Here is a 19,507-nt window from a genome sequence, read left to right on the forward strand (position 1 = left end):
GATCACTTGTTAAACTGATATCTCGTTCAAATAAATACACTTCTTACGCATTTCAAAGCTAAGGTTGTGATTGTTGTACATTTGATTCAGTGAACATAATCCAGTGATGAACGTTCTAAGTTCTCCAAAGCTTTCTCTTTCTAGATGAATTTTGGTCTTCTTGGCATGTTTGTTCATGATAGCATGTTGATAGATTTCTTTCTGTTGAGCAAGTTCAGACATTAACATTTCTTTTGCCTTTCTCAACACTTGTCGTGTGGAGTCAAGAGGATGAGATTTACAATGAAACCAAAGAGGTCCGTAGTTAGGATCAGCATTCACACACAAATTTTCAATCTGCTCTTGAGTCTCGTTAATGGTCGAAATAGGTGCGGCAGCGCTGTTTGGGATTGAAGGTCCTCTAGTCAGCAACTCCAATCTAAGGTACTCAATAAAGCTGTCTCCATATTGAGGTGTGAATTTGATGGCAAAGTCTAGGCACCTCTTTGCCTTTTCCAAAGAGAATTTTGGTGACAAAGGATTAAGAGCAATACGAGCACCCTCACACCACACCTCTCCACTTTTTGGAACTTCTTCAAGAGCTTCCTTAAATACACGACTACATTCAACAATATTTCCCTTCATATGATGTAGCTGAATAAGAATGGCCCACAAACGACCTGTTCCTCGATGAATTTGCAACGCTTCCAAAGCTTCACAAGTTGCTTTTTCAATATTACCAGCTCGCATTTCAAGAAGAATACTTTCTAAAAATACCTTCCATTCGTGTTTGGCTTCTTGTTTGGCACGATTTAAAAAATCCCGAGCCTTATCAAGATGATTACAAAATTCTTCTAATCTCGCACATTCAATGAGCACTACTGCTTTAGTTTTGATTGGAACTTCTTGTAAAGCTCTATTCAAAAGCATTCGAGAAATTTCAATATTTCCAGCATTCAACTCGGTTCTCGCTCCAGCCAGCCAAACTTTCCAACGCAAATTTTCCAGAGCCTTGATGGCACTCTTACTGTAAGCCTTTCGCGAGAGTTGTAAATGACTTGCACGTTCCTCAAATTGAGCAAGTTCAAAGTACACTTTCCATTTTAGCTCCTTGCTAATACTTTTTGCAGCTCTAGAAATACATTGACGAAACTCGGCCAAGCATTGCTCCCTACTGTCCATTTCAACTTTGGAACGATCAAATTTTCTTTCGTAAAGTCTTAACGCTGCAAACCAAAGAGGTCCATACCGAGGGTTGGCAACAAGGCCTTGTTCAACTATATTGAGAGCTTGATCAAATTGTTCACATTTTTCTTCAAGCTTGAACGCTTCATAATAGATTGGGCCGTGACGGTGAACATTCTTCATGAGATATTTAAATACTTTTCGAGCAACATTGACATTACCTGCACGAGATTCAAGCAATGCTCCTTCTAAAAGAATCTTCCAACATGATTCTGGTTTTTGACCTTTTAGCCTACCAAGAATGCTTCTTGCTGTCTGCAAGTCATCGTTTTGCTCGAAATGCTTGATAGCTTTTATGAGCAGAGATTCATTGTGTTTGCACTTGTCCAATCCCTCCACAAGCAAACGTCCACATTTTTCATTGTTACCACTTTCTTCCTCGAGTTTGGCATACTCAAGCCATCCTTGGCTTGCATTTGGTTGTATTTTGTTCACTGTACAAAATTCTAAACGAGCTTGTTCAACAAGATTTTCTCTTTTGGCCAAATCTGCCAATTCCATATGAACTCTCCAATGCATGTGATTTGCGAGACGACATTTCGGATCATTCAGATAATTCATGGTTAAACTCTTAGCTCGGTCATACCCTAGTGGCTCGTAACTCTTGAGCAAATTCTGAAATTCTTTCAAGACAACCTTGTCCTCAGTTGATTCCTTCTTAGATGGTGAGATTGGGCCATTATTGCTGTCTGTTACATCAGTGGTATTGTGGACCATAGCCAAGTTAATGTGAAGCGAGGAGGGGTTGTTGGATGTGTTATTGGATCCCATTCTCCTATGTTTCGATGGCGAGTTGGGAACGCTGCTATATCCATTGGGGTGCACGTTGATGGAAGGGTGTTGCATTGCCTTATCATAAGGATCGTGCCAATTCCCCTCGGCAATAAGGTCTACTTGATCAGATGACGAAGCTCGTGTGTGGAAAAAGCATGGTTCTACATGCTTGGAAGGTACTGCAATGTTTGTCATACTTGGTGGTATTCCTTCCATGTCATTACAAGTATGGGGTGGGATGGTAGAAACTGTGAGAGAGGTTTGTAATGACTTTGTAAGGCTATCCATGATGGCATCGTTTTTCAAACGCCTAGATACAGAGACATAAGGATGGAACTGTGTAGATTGATTTGCAGTAGAGGGTTGTTCCATGTTGAAAAAGGATCCAATTTGTTGTGGGCCATATTCCGTGTTTGAGTTATTTGGTAAATCAGTCGAAAGGGGTTTGGAGTGATTGAGTTGGAGAGGTTGAGCCATGTACGGGACTGAGTTTTGAGGTTTCGGATGGAGAGAGGGAAGAGGCAAGCTCAAGGCTTGTACGTTTTGTGAATTTGGGGTTCCTGAAGTATAAGAATGGCAAAAACTATTAACCTTTTCATTCCAAAGATTGTATCCATTACAAAATTGCATGTAATTTTCGCAGGATGATGCAGCGGATTGGAAAGTTGGAGTTGAAGAAAAAAACGATTGTGGTTCAGAAGACGAAGAGCTGGAAGTTTTACACCCGTTGTTCGTGTCCAATTCTCTGTAATGTGTTGTTTCATCTGAAAATAATGAGGAATTGCCAATTCTATGCATAGAAAGGGAGGAAGTTTTTTGAGAGAGTGGTAAACCGAGCTCGTGTTTGATGCAGCTCGGAATTAATGGGAGTGATTGTATCTGATGAGAAACAGGGTGTAAATAACACTGATCCCAAATATGGTTGTTGTTTGCAGCCACAGGTGGTTGGTATTGAACGGTGACGCTTCCTGCAACGGTTGATCCGCACTGTGCTGCTGAAGGTTGAAAAAGCGTTGTAAACGTTTTGCTTCCAGCAGCGGTTACTTCGACAGGTCGTTGGTGTGTTTCAGGGTTTGTTGGGATAACGTTGTTTGGCTGCTTCAAAGTGCTTGGCATTTTTTTTAAAATTAATGATTAATTATCCAAAAATTATTTTTGCAAAGAAAGTTTAACGATTTCTAACGGCTGGATTAATTTTTATTCGCTCAAACAACCAACGCCATTGCAAAAATACAAAAACAGAATTAACGCTAACACAATGATAATAAAACCACAAACAGCTGCTGCTTTGAGCCAGCTTGAGATTATTGCTCTTTTTAAATCGTTGGTTTTCTTCTTAAATTCTTCAGCTCTTACCACCAATTCGTCCGTCTTACCTACGAGAATATCGATTCGCTCTCCTCTCTGAATGACTTTATCAATGTTGGTAATCATTACATTTTGAATGTCTTGAATTTGATTTTTAATTTTTCGAATCTTATTTGACTCGGGATCGTGATTGAAATAGTTCATTTTGTTTTTAAGAAAAGGTTTGAAAGACTTGTTCATTGCGTAATTATTTGAGACTGTTTTCCCAGAGTCACCGTACATCTTAAACCATCTTTGATTGTTTCGAAAAGTAAAACACATGTGGTTTTCAAAGACTTACTCTTCTTTTATATTCTGAATAAATTTAAAGCATTGCGCTGTACTGAAATAACTATCACTCATACACATGAAAGTCACTTCATTCGAAACCTCATAAGAGAAATTATACGAGTCGTAGGAGTATATCATCTTTGAATTCAGAGGTGGAATTTTTTCTAATATTTTCAGAGATACCCTTTGGAAATTGCCATATTTCACCAAGGGATTCGTAAACTCTGCAAGTACTGAAAAGGAGGATAGAAGTCTTCAAGCAATTCATTCTCACGTACCCTTATTGCCCTTTGCAACCACGCAGTAGAGGATAAAACCGTCTTGGCTCATTTTTTAAAAGTTTAAAAAAAAAATATTGTCGTCATGAGTTCGTACGCTGGTGATGAAGTTGGAGCTGTTGTTGTGGATGTTGGATCTCACACCACAAAAGCTGGATTTGCTGGAGAAGAGAACCCAAAGGTGGTTGTTCCGTCGGTATGTAAAATTGCTTGACCAGATGATCATCAACGATTTACGAAATTTTAAATAGGTTGTTGGTGTTGTTTATGACAAGGAAGACAAATCAACGGTCTCCAATTATTATTTAGGACTGAAGGAAATATCGTTTGCAAGACCGTACATGGAGATTGAAAATATTTTTGATCCCGAATCCGGAGAGAGTATGTGATGACATTGTTTAATTTTATAATTCTACTAACTTTCTAAAAGTTTGCAATTTTGATTATATGGAAAGGTTATTAAGTTATGTTTATGATGAACGACTAGGAGTTCGAACGAATGAACATCCTCTTTTAATGACAGAAGTACCAACAAATTCTGCACAAAATAGAGAAAAACTCACATCGCTGATTTTTGAGACATTTAAGGTTCCTAATTTTTTCCTATCCAAACAACCAGTTCTCAGTTGCTTTGCTAATGGAAAGTATACTGCTCTCGTTGTTGACAGTGGGCATAATTTTACCACTATCACACCAGTTCTTGACGGGTATGCTTTGCAAAGATCTGTTGTCAAAACCAACAGAGTTGGAGGAAGAGCTTTAGATGATGAATTAAGAAAATTAATAATCTCTAAAAGGAATGGTAAAGATATTCTGGCGCCTCATCAATTTACAAAACAACGAAACACTCCACTCCCTAGCTCAAAGTCAGCCAAAATTATTGAAGCTGAAACTCCTGGCCTCACTGTTTCCTTTAATGAGTACTTTAAAAACAGAGTTGTTAGCGATGCTAAGATTAATTTATTGCGTGTTGCAGATAGAAACACTCAAAGCAACACTTCAATTCCGATTGTTTCGTATGAGATGAATGATGGAATAGAAATAGAGGTTGGGAATGAAAGAGAATCGATTTGTGAAATGTTATTTAATGAAGAATATGGAATTCACAAATTGAGCTATGAATCAATCAATAAGTGTGACGTCGATCTTAGAAAAGAATTGTATTCCAATATTATTTTGACTGGAGGAACCTCGCTTATTCCTAATCTTCCAACCAGATATGAGACTGAATTGTCTAGAATTGCTCCTAGCAATGCCAAGGTAAAACCTCCTTTGAACACAAAACAGTATTCTACAACAACATCTAGTCAATCAACCTCCAATCAAACATCGCTTACTCATTTACAAGAAAGAAAATATTCCTCATTCATTGGAGGTTCAATTCTTGCTAGTTTAGGAGGCTTTCAGCAAATGTGGATCTCGAAATCTGAATTTGATGAAATTGGAGCTGCTCAAAGTTTGCTCAGAAAGTGTCCATAAATGTTATTGAAAAATGTTTTTGAACATATTTTTCATGTTTTGGTTGTATTCTGTTTCCATTCTTCGGCATTTGTTCATCTCCGATTCAATAAGATTTAACATTTTCTTACTCATGTCAGCTGAGTCATTAATGTTTGTCTTTGGAGAGCCAGTAATTATTTTGCTGATGATTGTAATATCATCGTTTGGGTTAATGGTGGACAAGAGGTGTTGTGCTTGCTTAAAATCTTGAATTGCCAAAGAAAAGTTTCCATCGTTCATATAAGCCTCAGCTCTCTTGAAATAACTTTTTACATTGGCTCCAATGTTTTCAATGCATTCTGTACTAAATTTCACAACATTACCATATCTTTTCAGTTTCATTTCACATGTTAACAGATTGTTAAATAATGTAATAAGAAGATCTCTTATCTTTCTGTTCTCATCATCCCATTTGCTTTTATCAATTTTTCGTAATTGTTTAATTCCTTTTCTATAACACCTCGATGCTGAAATATTCTTTCCTTGAGAAAAGAAGATGTTTCCTTCTTCCTTCTTAGAAAGAGCCAGGTTGTGCAATTCCGTTTCATTCATATCCCAGTCAGTGTTTACATTATTGTTCCTTTTAATAATTTTTAACAATTGAAGTTGTATTGAATATTTAATACCATCCTTTTCAGTCTCAAATTCTGTTGAATCTCCCACTGCCAAGAGTTTGATTTTCTCTTCAATTTCTTTAAATTGCGTTTGTTGTTTTCCGAGTACAACCGACAGAGGTTTGTCTATCTCGAATGAGTCCTCAATCGTTTCTAATTTTGAACGGTCATGAGTGAGTGCAGAAATTCTGTAATGAAACACAACCAAGTCTCCGATCTGTGCTGGAGTGGAGCAAACATGTTGGCTCTTGTGAGCGGTCATTGTTGTGTGTGATGACCAACCGAATTTTTTCAAGTTTTAAAAAAATCAAATAAAAAATTCATGAGCAATAACAAGAAATCCGGAGAGGTTGATATAAAAGTCGTCATGCTAGGTACGTGCATCTTCACTATTGATTGGAATTTATTATTAATTTTATGATCGTTTTTTGAATATTACGGAACATGGATCCTACAATGATGAAGGCGATAGTGGTGTCGGAAAGGTAAATATTTAATTTCTTGAAGTTCCATTCCACTCATCATACATGAATAATTAGACAAGCTTGGTAGGTTAATTAAAACACATTTACTTATATTGTAACTTTCCCACTGATAGCTGGTTAGATTTCTCGACAATACCTTCGGAAATACTAGATCTACAATAGGAGCATCCTTTTTCAAGGTAGTGTTGTTAAATACGTTTTTTCTGTCATTTACATTTCCAGAAATCAATTCCAAGTAAAAGTGGGAAAGGTTCCATAGAACTTGGTCTTTGGGATACAGGTAAGCACTCACAATTTCACTTAAGAAGCTTCTCACCAAATTAGCTGGTCAGGTAAGTTGGAATAATAGTATTGTAAAATGTTAGTGACACGCTACCATCAGGAGAGATATGACTCTCTGAGGTATGTAAACGTGATACAAAGTTCAACTATGACAATATGAAAAATACATAGCTCTTTCTACTGTCGACACACAAACGTAGCCTTGATTTGCTACAATGTAACTGAAGAATCTACGTTTCAAAATATTCAAAAATGGTACCACAAACTTGAGACGAGCGTACCAGCAGAGGATTGTTTTGTAATTTTGGTTGGAACCAAATCAGACTTGGGTAAATCAGTGATTACAGAAAAAAAAGTGGAAGATTTGATTTCGAATAACCGACTAATTTTCAAACATTTTGTTACAAGTGCAAAAGATGGAACCAACGTCAGCACTATTTTCGATACTATTGCAGAAGAATATGAGCGAAGAAAAGCGAATAACCAGAACAAGCGAGCATCTCTTGGTATGGTTCCTATTTCTCAGCTGCAAACAAATGGTGACACTTCTTCTTCCAAGAAAGGTTGTTGTGGATGACAAATTGAATTACTTAGTGTATTTGTGAATATATGGACCATAATAAATATTCAAAAAGTCGTTATCGTGGCTTGAAAAATTAGTGCTTGTTGTTGGATATCAATCCATGCTTTTCGCAGAGAGATTTACAATGAGAACAAACAAATCGTTCCAAGTCAATCTTATCTTTCATCAGAGAAACATGCTCGTCACATACGCTGTAGGGACAAGTGAAACACTTCTTCACAACAGATGAGCTGTTGCATTCTGAGCAGAAGTGTTGCGGGCAAACCCAATCACCTGAAGGCACTTCTGAAATGCCAACACATGAAAGATGGTAAACTTTTGTACAACATTTAAAGTCACAACAAATTAACTCTCCACCATTCTTGCAGATAAAACATTCGTCTTCGTGAACCTTAGTTTCCTCTTTTGCTTCAAGTCTAGAAACGTACACAGAGAAAAGATCTTTGGTTGGAGACTCGGCTAAATCAACAGGTTGCTCGTTCATACACTCTTGTGCATCTTTCTTTTTCTTTCTTGGAGCTGATGGGATTGCCTCATTTTCTTCGTCACTTGCAATCCCTGATAAGACTTTGAAGGGTAAGTGTTTTATGAGGCGTCTTGGCTTTCGTTTAGCAATAACCTCTTCCTCTGTCTGTAAGTTCTTTTCAATGTGTTTTTTTCTTTTCTTTTTTGATGACTTGTTAGTTTCACTTGTCTCATGGTTCGACTCTGTTGTCACATCAAAAGATTTTGATGAAGAGGATGTGTATGTAGATAAGCTGTCATCTTGATCTTCATTTACAATGTTTGTGCTACTAGTGGCTTTCCAAGCAGTCAGACCAAACAATCCCGATCCAAATAATGAAAATATTGAAGCATTCTTCTTTTTCTTAATTTCCTGATACATCATTGCTGCAACAGTTCTTTCAGGTGTTTTTCCAGCGCTTTTCACTAATTTCTTTTCAAAAATTAACTTTGTTAAATCCGTAGCATTGAGAGGCTTGTTCACTTCAGAAAGAACGATCACACTTGCATCTTTGAAGCTATGATACTTTTGTGCTGAGTCTTCATTTAAAGAGAGTACTGCTGTTGGTTTGGTCTTCCTCTTTCTCTCCTTTTTTTTGTTTCTTTTTGCTTGTTCCTCTTCATTTTCGGAAGATGAATCAGTACTTTCACATGTTCCAAAAGTTTTAAAGACCTTGTAAGGTTGTACTGGAATTAATGAATCGTGATGTTGGGTTGGTGTTGTGGTTGATCCATCATGATTATCGTTCTGCTGTAAAGAGTTTTGATTGTTCCGAATAACACTATGGTCATCGTTGGACAAGGCTGAAGGAGAAGGTGGCAAGGCGAGATTGTCATGGCAATCTACTACTATTTCTGACAAACAGTTGCTCATGTTATGAATTGATAACGTTTCTGATGGAGGTGTTGTTAGATGGCTATTGTAATGGTGATGGCTATTATTATAATAATGGTGATGATCACCGCTCGTTGTTGTTGGATCACGTGCGGTGTGTTGACTCGAGAATGCATTCTTGCAAGTGCTTGGTGCTTCATGGATGGGATGATCCGCTTTGTAAGAGCTGGATGGGATCACAGTAGTATCAACGACAGATCGATTGTTCCGATCAACGTTGACCTGGTGATCCGTGGAAGGAGAGGACAAAGGATCTTGTGGCAAATCGTAAGAGCTGCACAGCGATGATCTTCTTGATATCTTGTGGCTGTTGGAAGATCTTGCCTCTGAACAGGTGTTTGTTATGGCTGCTTTTGAGTGATTGATCGTGTTGTTGTTGCTGGTCAACGTTGATGGAGAGACTGCCGTTGTATGTGTGTTACATTTGTTATCGCTGCTTGAACAAGCCTGGATGGCACTAGTAGTGGTTGTTCGGCCATGATGACGAGCTGTTGTTTCATCATCATTGATATTCCATGCATATTGTGATTGCTGTTGTTGGAGCATGATCAATTTCAAATCATAATCATGTGCCAACAAATCATCATCATCCGAATACAACTTGTTGCTCGTCATGTATTCCATCACATTGTGTACATGATGGACAGATGGAATATTCCTTCGCGTAAAATCTTCGAAATCTCTGGTCATGCCATTGCAGTTCAAGATGAAGAGTATTTGATCAATGTTGCTTTCAATTTTGCGAGTCGGGAATGTGTTACACTCCAGGTTCATGTTTTTTGGTTTCATCACAATACACGAAGGGAAAGAAGAATTTGGAGGACGAGGTGTTTTTCTTTTCGAGCTCAAAAATACAACTCACACTGTAAAAAATCAGTTTGGAATCGTCCAACAAAAATTATTTAACGAATGGAGTTTTGATGTTGGTGAGAAATTTTCATAATAATTGTTTTTCTTAACGACTTTCTTTTTTCTTTTTGATATCACGCTTTTTCTTTTGCAAAGTAGAGCGCACTTGAAAAACATTTTCAATTGCTTGCTTAAAGATGTCGAAGTTGTAATTAATGAGACCAACTTTCTCATAGCTGTCTTTTGTTAACAAGCAAACCAATGCCAAATACTTGTTAACTTCTCTCAAATAAAGCACGCTTCCATTGTTCAACTTGATCACAGCACCAGTTTCTTCATCATAGGCGCTTGATGTTCCTTCTCCTCCATTCAGTCTATTGCCATAGATGCAACTGATGTCAATCACAACATCTATCATATCACTACACAGCTCATATGTAGTGTTGTCAACAGGTGTGGCATCAGTTGCAATGTAGATTTTTGAAACCACATCAAAAAGAAAAGCTTTTTCCAACCGAGAGTTTGTTACAAGTAGATCTAATAAATTCTCCAATGTAGGTAATTGAGGAATTAGCTTTTGGATAACCTTACTAAAAGCTTCGAATATTGAATGATCGTAAATGCTAGTCATATGAAATCTGGTCTTAACATTTGGAGATATTTTAACGTCTGAATCATTTAATTCGTCTGACAGTCTTTGTTGAATGTCCTGTTGGATTTGAATTTTGTGATCGTCACTAATTCCGTCCATTTTGTGAATGAATATTTCAAATGAAATTTGATCATTGACTTTGCTTGCTTGTTGGATCGTTTCGGCTAGCTTTGTTATGCTGTCCAAATAATTATCTTGAGCATCAATGACATAAACAATAGCCCCACATCCACTGAAAATTAATTCACATTCAAAGTTCTGAGTATCACCAAATAGGTCTATCTGACCTGGAAAATCCCAAATTTGGAATTGAACAAAGGTGTTATTAGAAATATCGTTTTTCACAATTTTGTTTGTTGATTCCAAGAACAGTGTTTCGTGTGGAGACATTTTCTGGAATACTACTTTTTGAATGGAACTCTTGCCGCTCCTCCTGAGGCCCATTAATAAAATACGAGGCTTGTCGTCTTCAAGAGAGCCGTTGTTCTGATTAACCGACTTTCTGAAACTGGTGCTAATTTTTTGGAAATTCGGTGTATGGGCACCAACACCAACGCTTCCAATAACGGCGTTGTTACTTCCGAGCGCTCCTTCTTGTTTCTTGACTGCAGTGTTGGATATTCCTTGTTGTTCAACATTTTCAAGAAGATGAGAAGGATCTTGCCCGTAGCTTCCAACAAATTCGTCATCATAACCGTAGTCATCTCCAATGTTCTGATCAAAATCGTGTTCATCTAAGTCATCGTAATGGTCGTCTACCTCGTCCGACAAATCGAAATTGAATTGATGGGCCATTTTTTTGATGGTTTTCGAGGCACCAACGTTGTGGTTGGGTTGGGTCTTTGGCGCCAAAAGCAAGTTAAAAACCCCAAACTAACCGTTTTTATTCTCTTTGCGCCAAAAGCACGTGAAAAAAATGTCCCTAGACCCAAACGTTCTCAAACGTAAAAGAGTAGTCGATCAGGATTCTTCATCAAAGAAGCTAAAGGGTTCAGTTCCATCCTCCAATGATATGGAAAATACAAATCCGAACCTGAAGCCCAGCAAAATTCCAATCCCCAAGCACTCTCAGAGCACATCATTGAATTCTTCATCTCTTTCAAGCAACAACGCAACAACCACATCATCAAATTTAAAAGGAATTTCTTCAAGCAATAGAACAAGCATTATCAGAGCAAATGCTACTTCCAGAATTACCACCAACCGACTGGCACCTAGTTCCACACCGTCTTCAAGGGTCTCACAGTACCAAAAGCCTAGTACTACCAACTCTAGGCAATCCGTGTCAAGAACTATGACAGCTCCGCAAACAGCAAAACAGACAAACATCCAAAAACAAGAGCATGAGACCACAAAACATGAACTCGACCAAACCAAATCTCAGCTCTCTCAATTATCTGACGAGAACAAGCAACTCAAGTCAAAAATTGATGAGCAACTCGTTCAACTTCAGGACTTGATACAACTCGAGGAAAAGACCAAATCGCTTGAGACTCTTTCGTTAAAATATCAAGAAGACAGCATTCAACTAAAGTCGATTAATAAGACTCAAGAAATTGAAATCCACGCTTTAAAGGGACTGCAAGAGAAACTTCAAATGGATAATATTGATCTCAGAGTTAAGGTTAGCTCTCTGGAAAAAGAAATTGAGATAGAGAAGAAGCAATCCGAAATGGATAAGGCTACTCTTAAGATACAATACGAAAGTGAAATTAGAATACAGAAAGAGCATTTCGAACAACAATTGAATGAAGTCACAGAAATTAAAGACAAGGAACATAATTTAACCAAGGAGAGACTTACCAAGGAAGTTTCAAGAGTGAAAAGCGAGCTTGATCGAGTTCAATTTGAGCTTAATTGTTCGATTGACGATGCAAATACAAAGAGCGAGAAAATTAGAGAGCTTGAAGCAAAAATTCACCAACAGCTAGAACACATTCAAAATCTCGAGAATAAGCGACATCATGATGAGAGTGAAAGAAGACGTTTACACAATATTATTCAAGAACTCAAAGGAAATATCAGAGTTTACTGCAGGGTCAAACCAGCTCAAGAAATTAAATGTATCTCTTATCCTGACGCGGATGTAGATGAAAGATCTATCAATATCCAAGAGGATTCTAGAGTTACTGCAACAGGAGCATCAGCAGAAGGAAAGAAATACTATTTCCAATTTGACAAGGTTTTTAAGCCAAACTCCACACAAAAAGAAATCTTTTATGAAATTTCTCAACTTGTACAGAGCGCCCTTGATGGATTTAAAGTGTGTATTTTTGCTTACGGACAGACAGGTAGCGGTAAAACAGTAAGTATCCTTTTTCTAACTTTGAATCATCATGACTCCTCTATAGTACACGATGGAAGGACCTCCAAAGGACTTGATAAGTAATCTTGACTCAGAAAAGCAAGAAGCACTTGCAGGCATGATTCCTAGAAGTGTTGATCAAATCTTCGAATCTGCGGAAAAGCTCAAAGAAAAGGGGTGGACATTTACAATTGTTGCCAGCTTTTTAGAAATTTATAATGAGACTATCAGAGATCTGCTTGACTCAACAAATAAGGATAATGTAAAATATGACATTAAGCATGGAAAAGATGGATCGACCACTGTAACTGGATTGAAGTATGTGAATGTTAATAGACCTCAACAGGTTCAAGAACTACTTAGAATTGCTTCAAAAAACAGAGCAGTAGCAGCTACATTATCAAATGATCGATCCAGTAGATCACACTCTGTTTTTACTCTTCAGATTACTGGAAGAAATGATAACACAGATCAAACAACTCAAGGTGTTTTAAATTTGGTTGACTTGGCTGGAAGCGAAAGAATCAGCAACAACCATCCAACTAATAGTGACAGAATTAAGGAAACACAGAATATTAACTTAAGTTTGACATGTTTGAGTAGTGTTGTTACTGCTTTAGCAAACAAGGCTAGCTACGTTCCCTATAGAGACTCCAAACTCACGTTTCTTCTTCAGAACTGTCTTGGTGGGGACGCAAAAACACTCATGTTTGTCAACATTGATCCGGAAAATGTAAATGAAACGATTCAATCACTTAGGTTTGCAGCCAAAGTGAATTCTTGCGAAATCCATGCTACCCGAAAGATAAAGTGATAAAGAGGCTTTTGGATTGAATAAAATTATTGAATTAAAAATTAAAAAAATACAACATCCTTCATTTTAACTTTGGTGTCTCTTCACTTCCGCAATACATCACCCAAGCCTTGTTTGTCTTCGTTACAACCATCATCATTCGTAGGTATTTATGCAAATTTTCTTTCTAACACGCTATCCAAATTCGACTGATCATTGATAATGCTCTTTTTGCAATGATACTTTCCATGTTCCTTTGTTTTTCTTATCGGGTCTTCCTTGTGGTTCTTTTAGCAATATTTTCATATTACGTTATTAGATTTTACAATGGCCACTGAATTGACTCCACAACAAATTAGTGTTAGCTTTGTTGCCCAATATTACTACATTTTGTCATCTAACACCAAAAATCTTTACAAATTCTACAAGAATGAATCCGAAATGACTCATGAGCATTCCAATGTTGTGAAACAATTGCCTGGAAATATTAATCCAAACACTGTTGTTGGTCAAGATATTGAAAAAAAGATTTCTACTCTTGGTTATGAAGATTGCAAAGTTCGATTGACTTTTGTTGATTCACAACGTTCATTGAATGGATCTGTCTTTGTTTTTGTGGAAGGAGTGATGATTAGACAGAGCGATGACCAAAAAGAAATGAATTTTGTTCAAACATTCCTTTTGGCAGAACAAGAGAATGGTTATTATGTGAGAAATGACTACCTCCGTTTTACCTCTTGTGCATCTTCTGTAACCCCTAGTACTGTTCCTCACCAAGTGACATCCACAATCTCTCATCCACAACATCATGCCATCAATGCCAGTAATAGCACTGATACTCAAGTCAAGTCTCAAAACGGAAGCACAAATTTAACACCTCCTCAATTATCTTTCTCAACTAATACTTCGGTTGCAAATACTGCTGCTGCTAATGGATCACATTCTCCAAGAAGTGAGACTAGCTCTACTGCTGCCACTGCTGGAGCAAGTTCTGTTTATGGAGGAGCTGAAGATAATCAATTGGATGAAGAAAGCGATCACGAAGAATCTAAGCAATCAGAAAAGAAGTCGATTGGTGTGAATGTTCCATCTCAATCAAGCAGCAATACTGCTAGTTTACCACCTGTTGCATCTTCAACACGTGTTGAAAAACCAAGTGAATCCCACAAGAGCATTTCATATGCTGCAGCTGTCAAGAATGAACAAAGTTCTGCTACTTCTGCACCATCGACTACAGTGCCTCAAGAAGCATCTCAACAGCCAAAGCGTGGAAAAAAACATCATAAGAATGAAAATAAGGAAAAGGTCGAGCATAAAGAGGATAATGAGCAAAAAGGAGAACTCAAGAATGAGCAAAAGAAATCGGATCACCAAAAAATCGAACCCAAGAATCGCAAGCATGAACACAACAAGAGTGAGAACGATCAAAAGAAGCCACCTAGCGTTTCTGCTAGTACAGACGAACAAAAGAATAATCAAGTAGGTGAAAGGAAGGAAAAATCATTCCGTGGAAAGGATCACCCTCTCAACAAGTATGCTGTGTATGTACGTGATCTACCAGTGGGAACTAGGGATAGTGATCTCAAGCAAGTATTTGCATCCTACGGAAATATTATTGATATTCACAACAAGTCAGGAAAAGACCAGTCTTACAACAAGTATGCCTTGATTTTCTTTGAGACCAAACAAAGTGTTGACACACTTTTGGAAAAGCCAACTGTGAACATTGAGGGACATGAATGCCCAATCACCAGATACCAGAGAAAGCCAAAGCCTCATTTCACACCACGAGGCACAAGCCCAAACAACACCAATAACACTGTTGGAGCTTCAAATAACGTTCCCAATCAAAATCGTCCAAGTGGAGAAAGACGTCCTCAAAGACAACGATTTGCTCGTGCTCCTGCCAACACAGAGACTTCTGTTGAGAAGTAATCCTCACTAACCAGACCTCCCCCAAAACAGCGTATGGCGGCGCATCCGACGTTGAAGCGCACTAAAAACCTGTCAGATATTCGTCAAGTCAAAAATGAATATGAAAGCATAAAAAAATTTATTCGTTGAATGTCATGCAGTAGAATTGGTAATAGTTCTGGTTTAGGGTGCTAGCAAGGATCTGTCTTCCGTGAGCTGTTCGTTGGCACGCTGTTGTTTTTCAAGCTTCAGCTGAAGCGAATAATGGTGCAACGTCCTATGGCCTCAAAATTTCGTTTCAGTTTGTCTGTTGTTGCAGTAAGAACCCAAGTTGCTTGGGTTCTTCAAACCCTTGCAAACCAATCAGGAAGAGACTCACTCATTTTATTTTTGATTCCTTTGTAGTTTACTCAAATCAGCTGACGTGGGATTGACGAATATCTGACAGGTTTCTAGTACCAATTGCGCCGCCATAATTGCAATCCCGAAAAAATTGAACTTGTGCATAAAAACTCAGTTCCATCACAATCCATGGGAAACACACAAAACTCACCCCCCAACAGTAACGGGTTTGGAATACAAACCAAAAGGTCCTCTTCTCAACTCAAATTAGACGATCTGAACAATTGTAACGAAAAATACTTTGGATTAGAGAATGTGAGTAAAGATCAAATGTACAACAACACGATTAACCGTTTACTTATTGAAGTTCGGAAATACGTGTTACGCCAACAGTGTTTTGCAAGCATTATATTTCTGCAAACCATTCCGATATAGAATTTTAGAGTATTATGACAACAACAAGTTACAACAACAACCAGATTTAAAGAATTCTAATTTATTACATTCACTCTCTGATTTGTTCTACCAATTATTCAATCAAAAGAAAAATAGTGGACATCTCGCTCCGAAGAACTTTATTCAGAGGTTACGTGCTGATAATGAACTGTTCAGAAGTTTGATGCAACAAGATGCACAAGAGTTTTTGAATTTTGTTCTTAATCATGTCGTTGAGATTTTACAAAAAGAAAACTCCACTCGAGATGAGAATGGAGAACAAAATATGCCATCTACTTCATCTCATGGCTCGGAAATGGACACAAGTAGCGACATTCAAGAACTTGCAGACACTTTACAAGAATCAAAGAAGGTGAAAACATTTATTCACGAAATATTTGAAGGAAAATTAATTAATGAAACAAGATGTATCATGTGTGAAAATGTGACAAGTAGAGAAGAAAGCTTCTTTGATATTAGCGTTGATGTGCAACAATTTTCATCGATTACTCAATGTTTGAAAAACTTTAGTAGCATGCAAATTCTAAAATCTAACAACAAATTTTACTGTGATCATTGTTGCTCGCATCAAGAAGCCCAAACTCGAATGACCATCAAACAACAACCACAAGTTCTTGCCATACAGCTTAAACGATTCAAATATTTGAACAACACTTTCAAAAAACTTTCATACCGAGTGACTTTTCCTTTCGATATTAAGCTTCCCAATTTATCCGAGGATGAAGAAGAAAAAACATACAGATTATTTGCAGCAGTTGTTCATATTGGCTCTGGACCAAATTGTGGTCATTATAAGTGTATAGTGAGGTCTGAAGATCAATGGATTCTGTTTGATGATGACAGGGTGACCGTAGTTGACGAAGATTATATTAGATCAACATATGGGTTTCCTTATGATGAATCATCGTCATTTAGCGGAATTACAGAGACATGTTATATATTGTTTTACAGCTCAGAGATGTAAACACGTGCAAACAAAACACGCAACCAGAGGTTCCTCTTGTGGTAGTACATCCATATCTATTTATTCAAATATATGCCAACAAACTCATAATTTAGCTCGTGTGTCATTTTAATGCTGCCCCTTGTGTGTTTTGTTGTGTGAGACGCAACCAACACACCAACAAACTCGCTGGAGAATTTTGGCTCGAGTTAAACCACTGTGTCACTCTATCATTATTTTCATCTGCATAAACAGTTAATTTCGTAAAGACTTTCTGAAAGAAACCAAGTTTACAAAAAAATGCGCCACACACTTCTCGCATCTTCAACACATACTCTCCGAAAAGCAGTTAAGACCCTGGGTACTTTTCCATCATCGTCGGTGATCAATGCTGGTCTAAAAATTACAAGAAATTTGAACAGAAAGAACAACGATTTAATTTCCTCCTCTACATCATGGAATTTATTGGAAACATCGAAAAAACACTTTTCCACTTGCTCTATTCAACATCAAGAGGCGCTTCTTGAGAATGAAGAAGAACCTATTGAAAGAGAAGTTATGGAGTATGACGTAGTCATTGTAGGTGCTGGGCCATCGGGATTGTCCTGTGCTATTAAATTGAAACAATTGTCTCAAGAGGCAGGACAAGATATTAGCGTTTGCGTGTTGGAGAAGGGTCAAGAAGTTGGATCTCATCTACTCTCTGGAGCCTGTATGGAACCACGTTCTATTGAAGAGCTGTTCCCAAATTACAAGGATCTTGATGTACCTTTCTATACTCCTGCAACTAAAGATCGAATGATGTTCCTTACCGAAAAACGAGCCTTCAGACTACCAGCAATTGAAGAGATGAACAATCACGGAAATTATATCGTAAGTTTGGGACAAATTGCCAAATGGTTGGCTACGCAAGCAGAAGCACTTGGTGTTGACATTTTACCTGGGTTTGCTGCTGACCAAGTTGTTTATGCAGATGAAAATAATGATAGAGTGATTGGTGTAATCACAAAAGATGTTGGTATTGGAAAGGATGGAAAGAGAAAGGATAATTTTGAGCCAGGAATTATGCTGAAGGCAAGACAAACAATCTTCTCTGAGGGATGTAGAGGCTCTCTCACAAAAACTCTCTATGAGAATGTAAAGTTTAAACTCAGAGAAAATTGTGCTCCACAAACGTTTGCGCTTGGTGTCAAAGAACTTTGGGAATTTCCTGATAATCACCCTGAGTTTGAATCAGGTTTAATTATGCACTCTGTTGGTTATCCATTAGATGCAAAAACATATGGTGGCTCTTTCATGTATCACTTTAATGCAAATGGAGTGAATAGAATGGCGCTAGGACAAGTAACAGCTCTGGATTATGAAAATCCAACACTTAGTCCATATGGAGAACTTCAAAAGTTAAAACATCATCCATTATTTAAAAAGATGCTCGAAGGAGGTAAATGTATTGCGTATGGTGCAAGAACACTTGTAGAGGGAGGTATCCAAGCCCTCCCCAAGCTTTCATTCCCAGGCGGTATTTTGATTGGTGACACTGCTGGTTTTTTGAATGTTCCTAAAATTAAGGGAATTCACACCGCTATGAAATCTGGAATATTGGGCGCTGAAAGCGTTTTTGAAGCTCTTGTTAAAGATGATGTTGAAGCTTCCACATTTCAAGAACGATTTAAGAGTAGTTGGCTCTATACAGAGCTTTACAAAGAGAGAAATATTAGAGCCTATTTCAAATATGGCTTATATCCTGGTCTATTACTTTCTGGTATTGATTCAATCATTTTCCGTGGAAAAACACCTTGGACCGTTAAAATGAATACAACAGATCATGCACATACCAAACCAATTTCTGAGGTGACTAAAATTGAATATCCAAAGCCTGATGGAAAGATTAGTTTTGACTTATTGACAAATCTTGCTCGTTCCGGAACTAACCATAATCACGATCAGCCAGCTCATTTGAAGCTGAAGGATGAAGCAATTCCTGTCAATGTTAATCTTAAAGTTTATGGCGGCCCTGAGCAATACTTTTGTCCTGCTCGAGTTTATGAGTTTATTCCAGATCAAGCAGGTAATCCAAAGTTGAAAATCAATGCTCAAAATTGTTTGCATTGCAAGGCATGTGATATTAAGGATCCTAAACAGAACATTAACTGGACTGTACCAGAAGGCGGAGGTGGACCATCATACTTGGTCATGTAATTTTGTTTGTCATTAGCGTTTGATGCTTGCGCTACTTATTTGTAGAGATGGCAATTATTAAATGTTTTGGATGTTGTTATTTAAACTCTTTTGTCTTGATTGAACGCTGTAGACGAAGATAAGCTTTGAGAACATTAACGCTTTTACCTCCAAGAAACGAATTTGAGGGTGTTGTCTCACTCTTGTCACAACAATTTGCCAGTCCCGAATTGCGCTGCTGGTTCCTCTCTTGATAAAGCAACTGAATAGTTTCAATCATGCTCAAGCAAGAGGATGC

The 19,507-nt window shown here is 37.7% G+C and overlaps 10 protein-coding genes across 10 annotated transcripts; 5 read left to right on the forward strand and 5 right to left on the reverse strand.

The window, feature by feature from the left end:
- Positions 1–9: 9 nt before the first annotated feature.
- Positions 10–3,114, reverse strand: C9374_008607 (uncharacterized protein; the record flags this gene model as incomplete). The annotated part of the gene is made up of 1 exon (XM_044698702.1): positions 10–3,114. The coding sequence occupies one exon, from the start codon at positions 3,112–3,114 to the stop codon at positions 10–12; it is 3,105 nt and encodes a 1,034-aa protein (XP_044545247.1).
- An 81-nt stretch (positions 3,115–3,195) lies between these two features.
- C9374_008608 (uncharacterized protein) lies at positions 3,196–3,966 on the reverse strand (the record flags this gene model as incomplete). Its single annotated transcript, XM_044698703.1, has 3 exons — positions 3,196–3,598; positions 3,647–3,869; positions 3,915–3,966. 3 exons carry the CDS (start codon positions 3,964–3,966, stop codon positions 3,196–3,198), a joined length of 678 nt encoding a protein of 225 aa, XP_044545248.1.
- Positions 3,967–3,999: 33 nt separating this feature from the next.
- C9374_008609 (uncharacterized protein) lies at positions 4,000–5,393 on the forward strand (the record flags this gene model as incomplete). Its single annotated transcript, XM_044698704.1, has 3 exons — positions 4,000–4,110; positions 4,166–4,295; positions 4,345–5,393. The coding sequence occupies 3 exons, from the start codon at positions 4,000–4,002 to the stop codon at positions 5,391–5,393; spliced, it is 1,290 nt and encodes a 429-aa protein (XP_044545249.1).
- A 3-nt stretch (positions 5,394–5,396) lies between these two features.
- On the reverse strand, positions 5,397–6,290 carry C9374_008610 (uncharacterized protein; the record flags this gene model as incomplete). The annotated part of the gene is made up of 1 exon (XM_044698706.1): positions 5,397–6,290. The coding sequence occupies one exon, from the start codon at positions 6,288–6,290 to the stop codon at positions 5,397–5,399; it is 894 nt and encodes a 297-aa protein (XP_044545250.1).
- Positions 6,291–6,350: 60 nt separating this feature from the next.
- C9374_008611 (uncharacterized protein) lies at positions 6,351–7,372 on the forward strand (the record flags this gene model as incomplete). Its single annotated transcript, XM_044698707.1, has 8 exons — positions 6,351–6,402; positions 6,494–6,513; positions 6,568–6,576; positions 6,627–6,692; positions 6,736–6,793; positions 6,838–6,845; positions 6,896–6,915; positions 6,967–7,372. 8 exons carry the CDS (start codon positions 6,351–6,353, stop codon positions 7,370–7,372), a joined length of 639 nt encoding a protein of 212 aa, XP_044545251.1.
- Positions 7,373–7,451: 79 nt separating this feature from the next.
- On the reverse strand, positions 7,452–9,551 carry C9374_008612 (uncharacterized protein; the record flags this gene model as incomplete). The annotated part of the gene is made up of 1 exon (XM_044698708.1): positions 7,452–9,551. The coding sequence occupies one exon, from the start codon at positions 9,549–9,551 to the stop codon at positions 7,452–7,454; it is 2,100 nt and encodes a 699-aa protein (XP_044545252.1).
- Positions 9,552–9,732: 181 nt separating this feature from the next.
- On the reverse strand, positions 9,733–11,073 carry C9374_008613 (uncharacterized protein; the record flags this gene model as incomplete). Its single annotated transcript, XM_044698709.1, has 1 exon — positions 9,733–11,073. One exon carries the CDS (start codon positions 11,071–11,073, stop codon positions 9,733–9,735), a length of 1,341 nt encoding a protein of 446 aa, XP_044545253.1.
- A 121-nt stretch (positions 11,074–11,194) lies between these two features.
- Positions 11,195–15,311, forward strand: C9374_008614 (uncharacterized protein; the record flags this gene model as incomplete). Its single annotated transcript, XM_044698710.1, has 4 exons — positions 11,195–12,583; positions 12,630–13,316; positions 13,506–13,538; positions 13,671–15,311. The coding sequence occupies 4 exons, from the start codon at positions 11,195–11,197 to the stop codon at positions 15,309–15,311; spliced, it is 3,750 nt and encodes a 1,249-aa protein (XP_044545254.1).
- A 510-nt stretch (positions 15,312–15,821) lies between these two features.
- C9374_008615 (uncharacterized protein) lies at positions 15,822–17,052 on the forward strand (the record flags this gene model as incomplete). Its single annotated transcript, XM_044698711.1, has 2 exons — positions 15,822–15,947; positions 16,000–17,052. The coding sequence occupies 2 exons, from the start codon at positions 15,822–15,824 to the stop codon at positions 17,050–17,052; spliced, it is 1,179 nt and encodes a 392-aa protein (XP_044545255.1).
- Positions 17,053–17,331: 279 nt separating this feature from the next.
- On the forward strand, positions 17,332–19,230 carry C9374_008616 (uncharacterized protein; the record flags this gene model as incomplete). Its single annotated transcript, XM_044698712.1, has 1 exon — positions 17,332–19,230. The coding sequence occupies one exon, from the start codon at positions 17,332–17,334 to the stop codon at positions 19,228–19,230; it is 1,899 nt and encodes a 632-aa protein (XP_044545256.1).
- Between the last annotated feature and the right edge of the window lie 277 nt (positions 19,231–19,507).

This window comes from Naegleria lovaniensis (genome assembly GCF_003324165.1).
Source record: "Naegleria lovaniensis strain ATCC 30569 chromosome Unknown tig034, whole genome shotgun sequence".
Lineage (NCBI taxonomy): Eukaryota > Heterolobosea > Eutetramitea > Acrasida > Naegleriidae > Naegleria > Naegleria lovaniensis.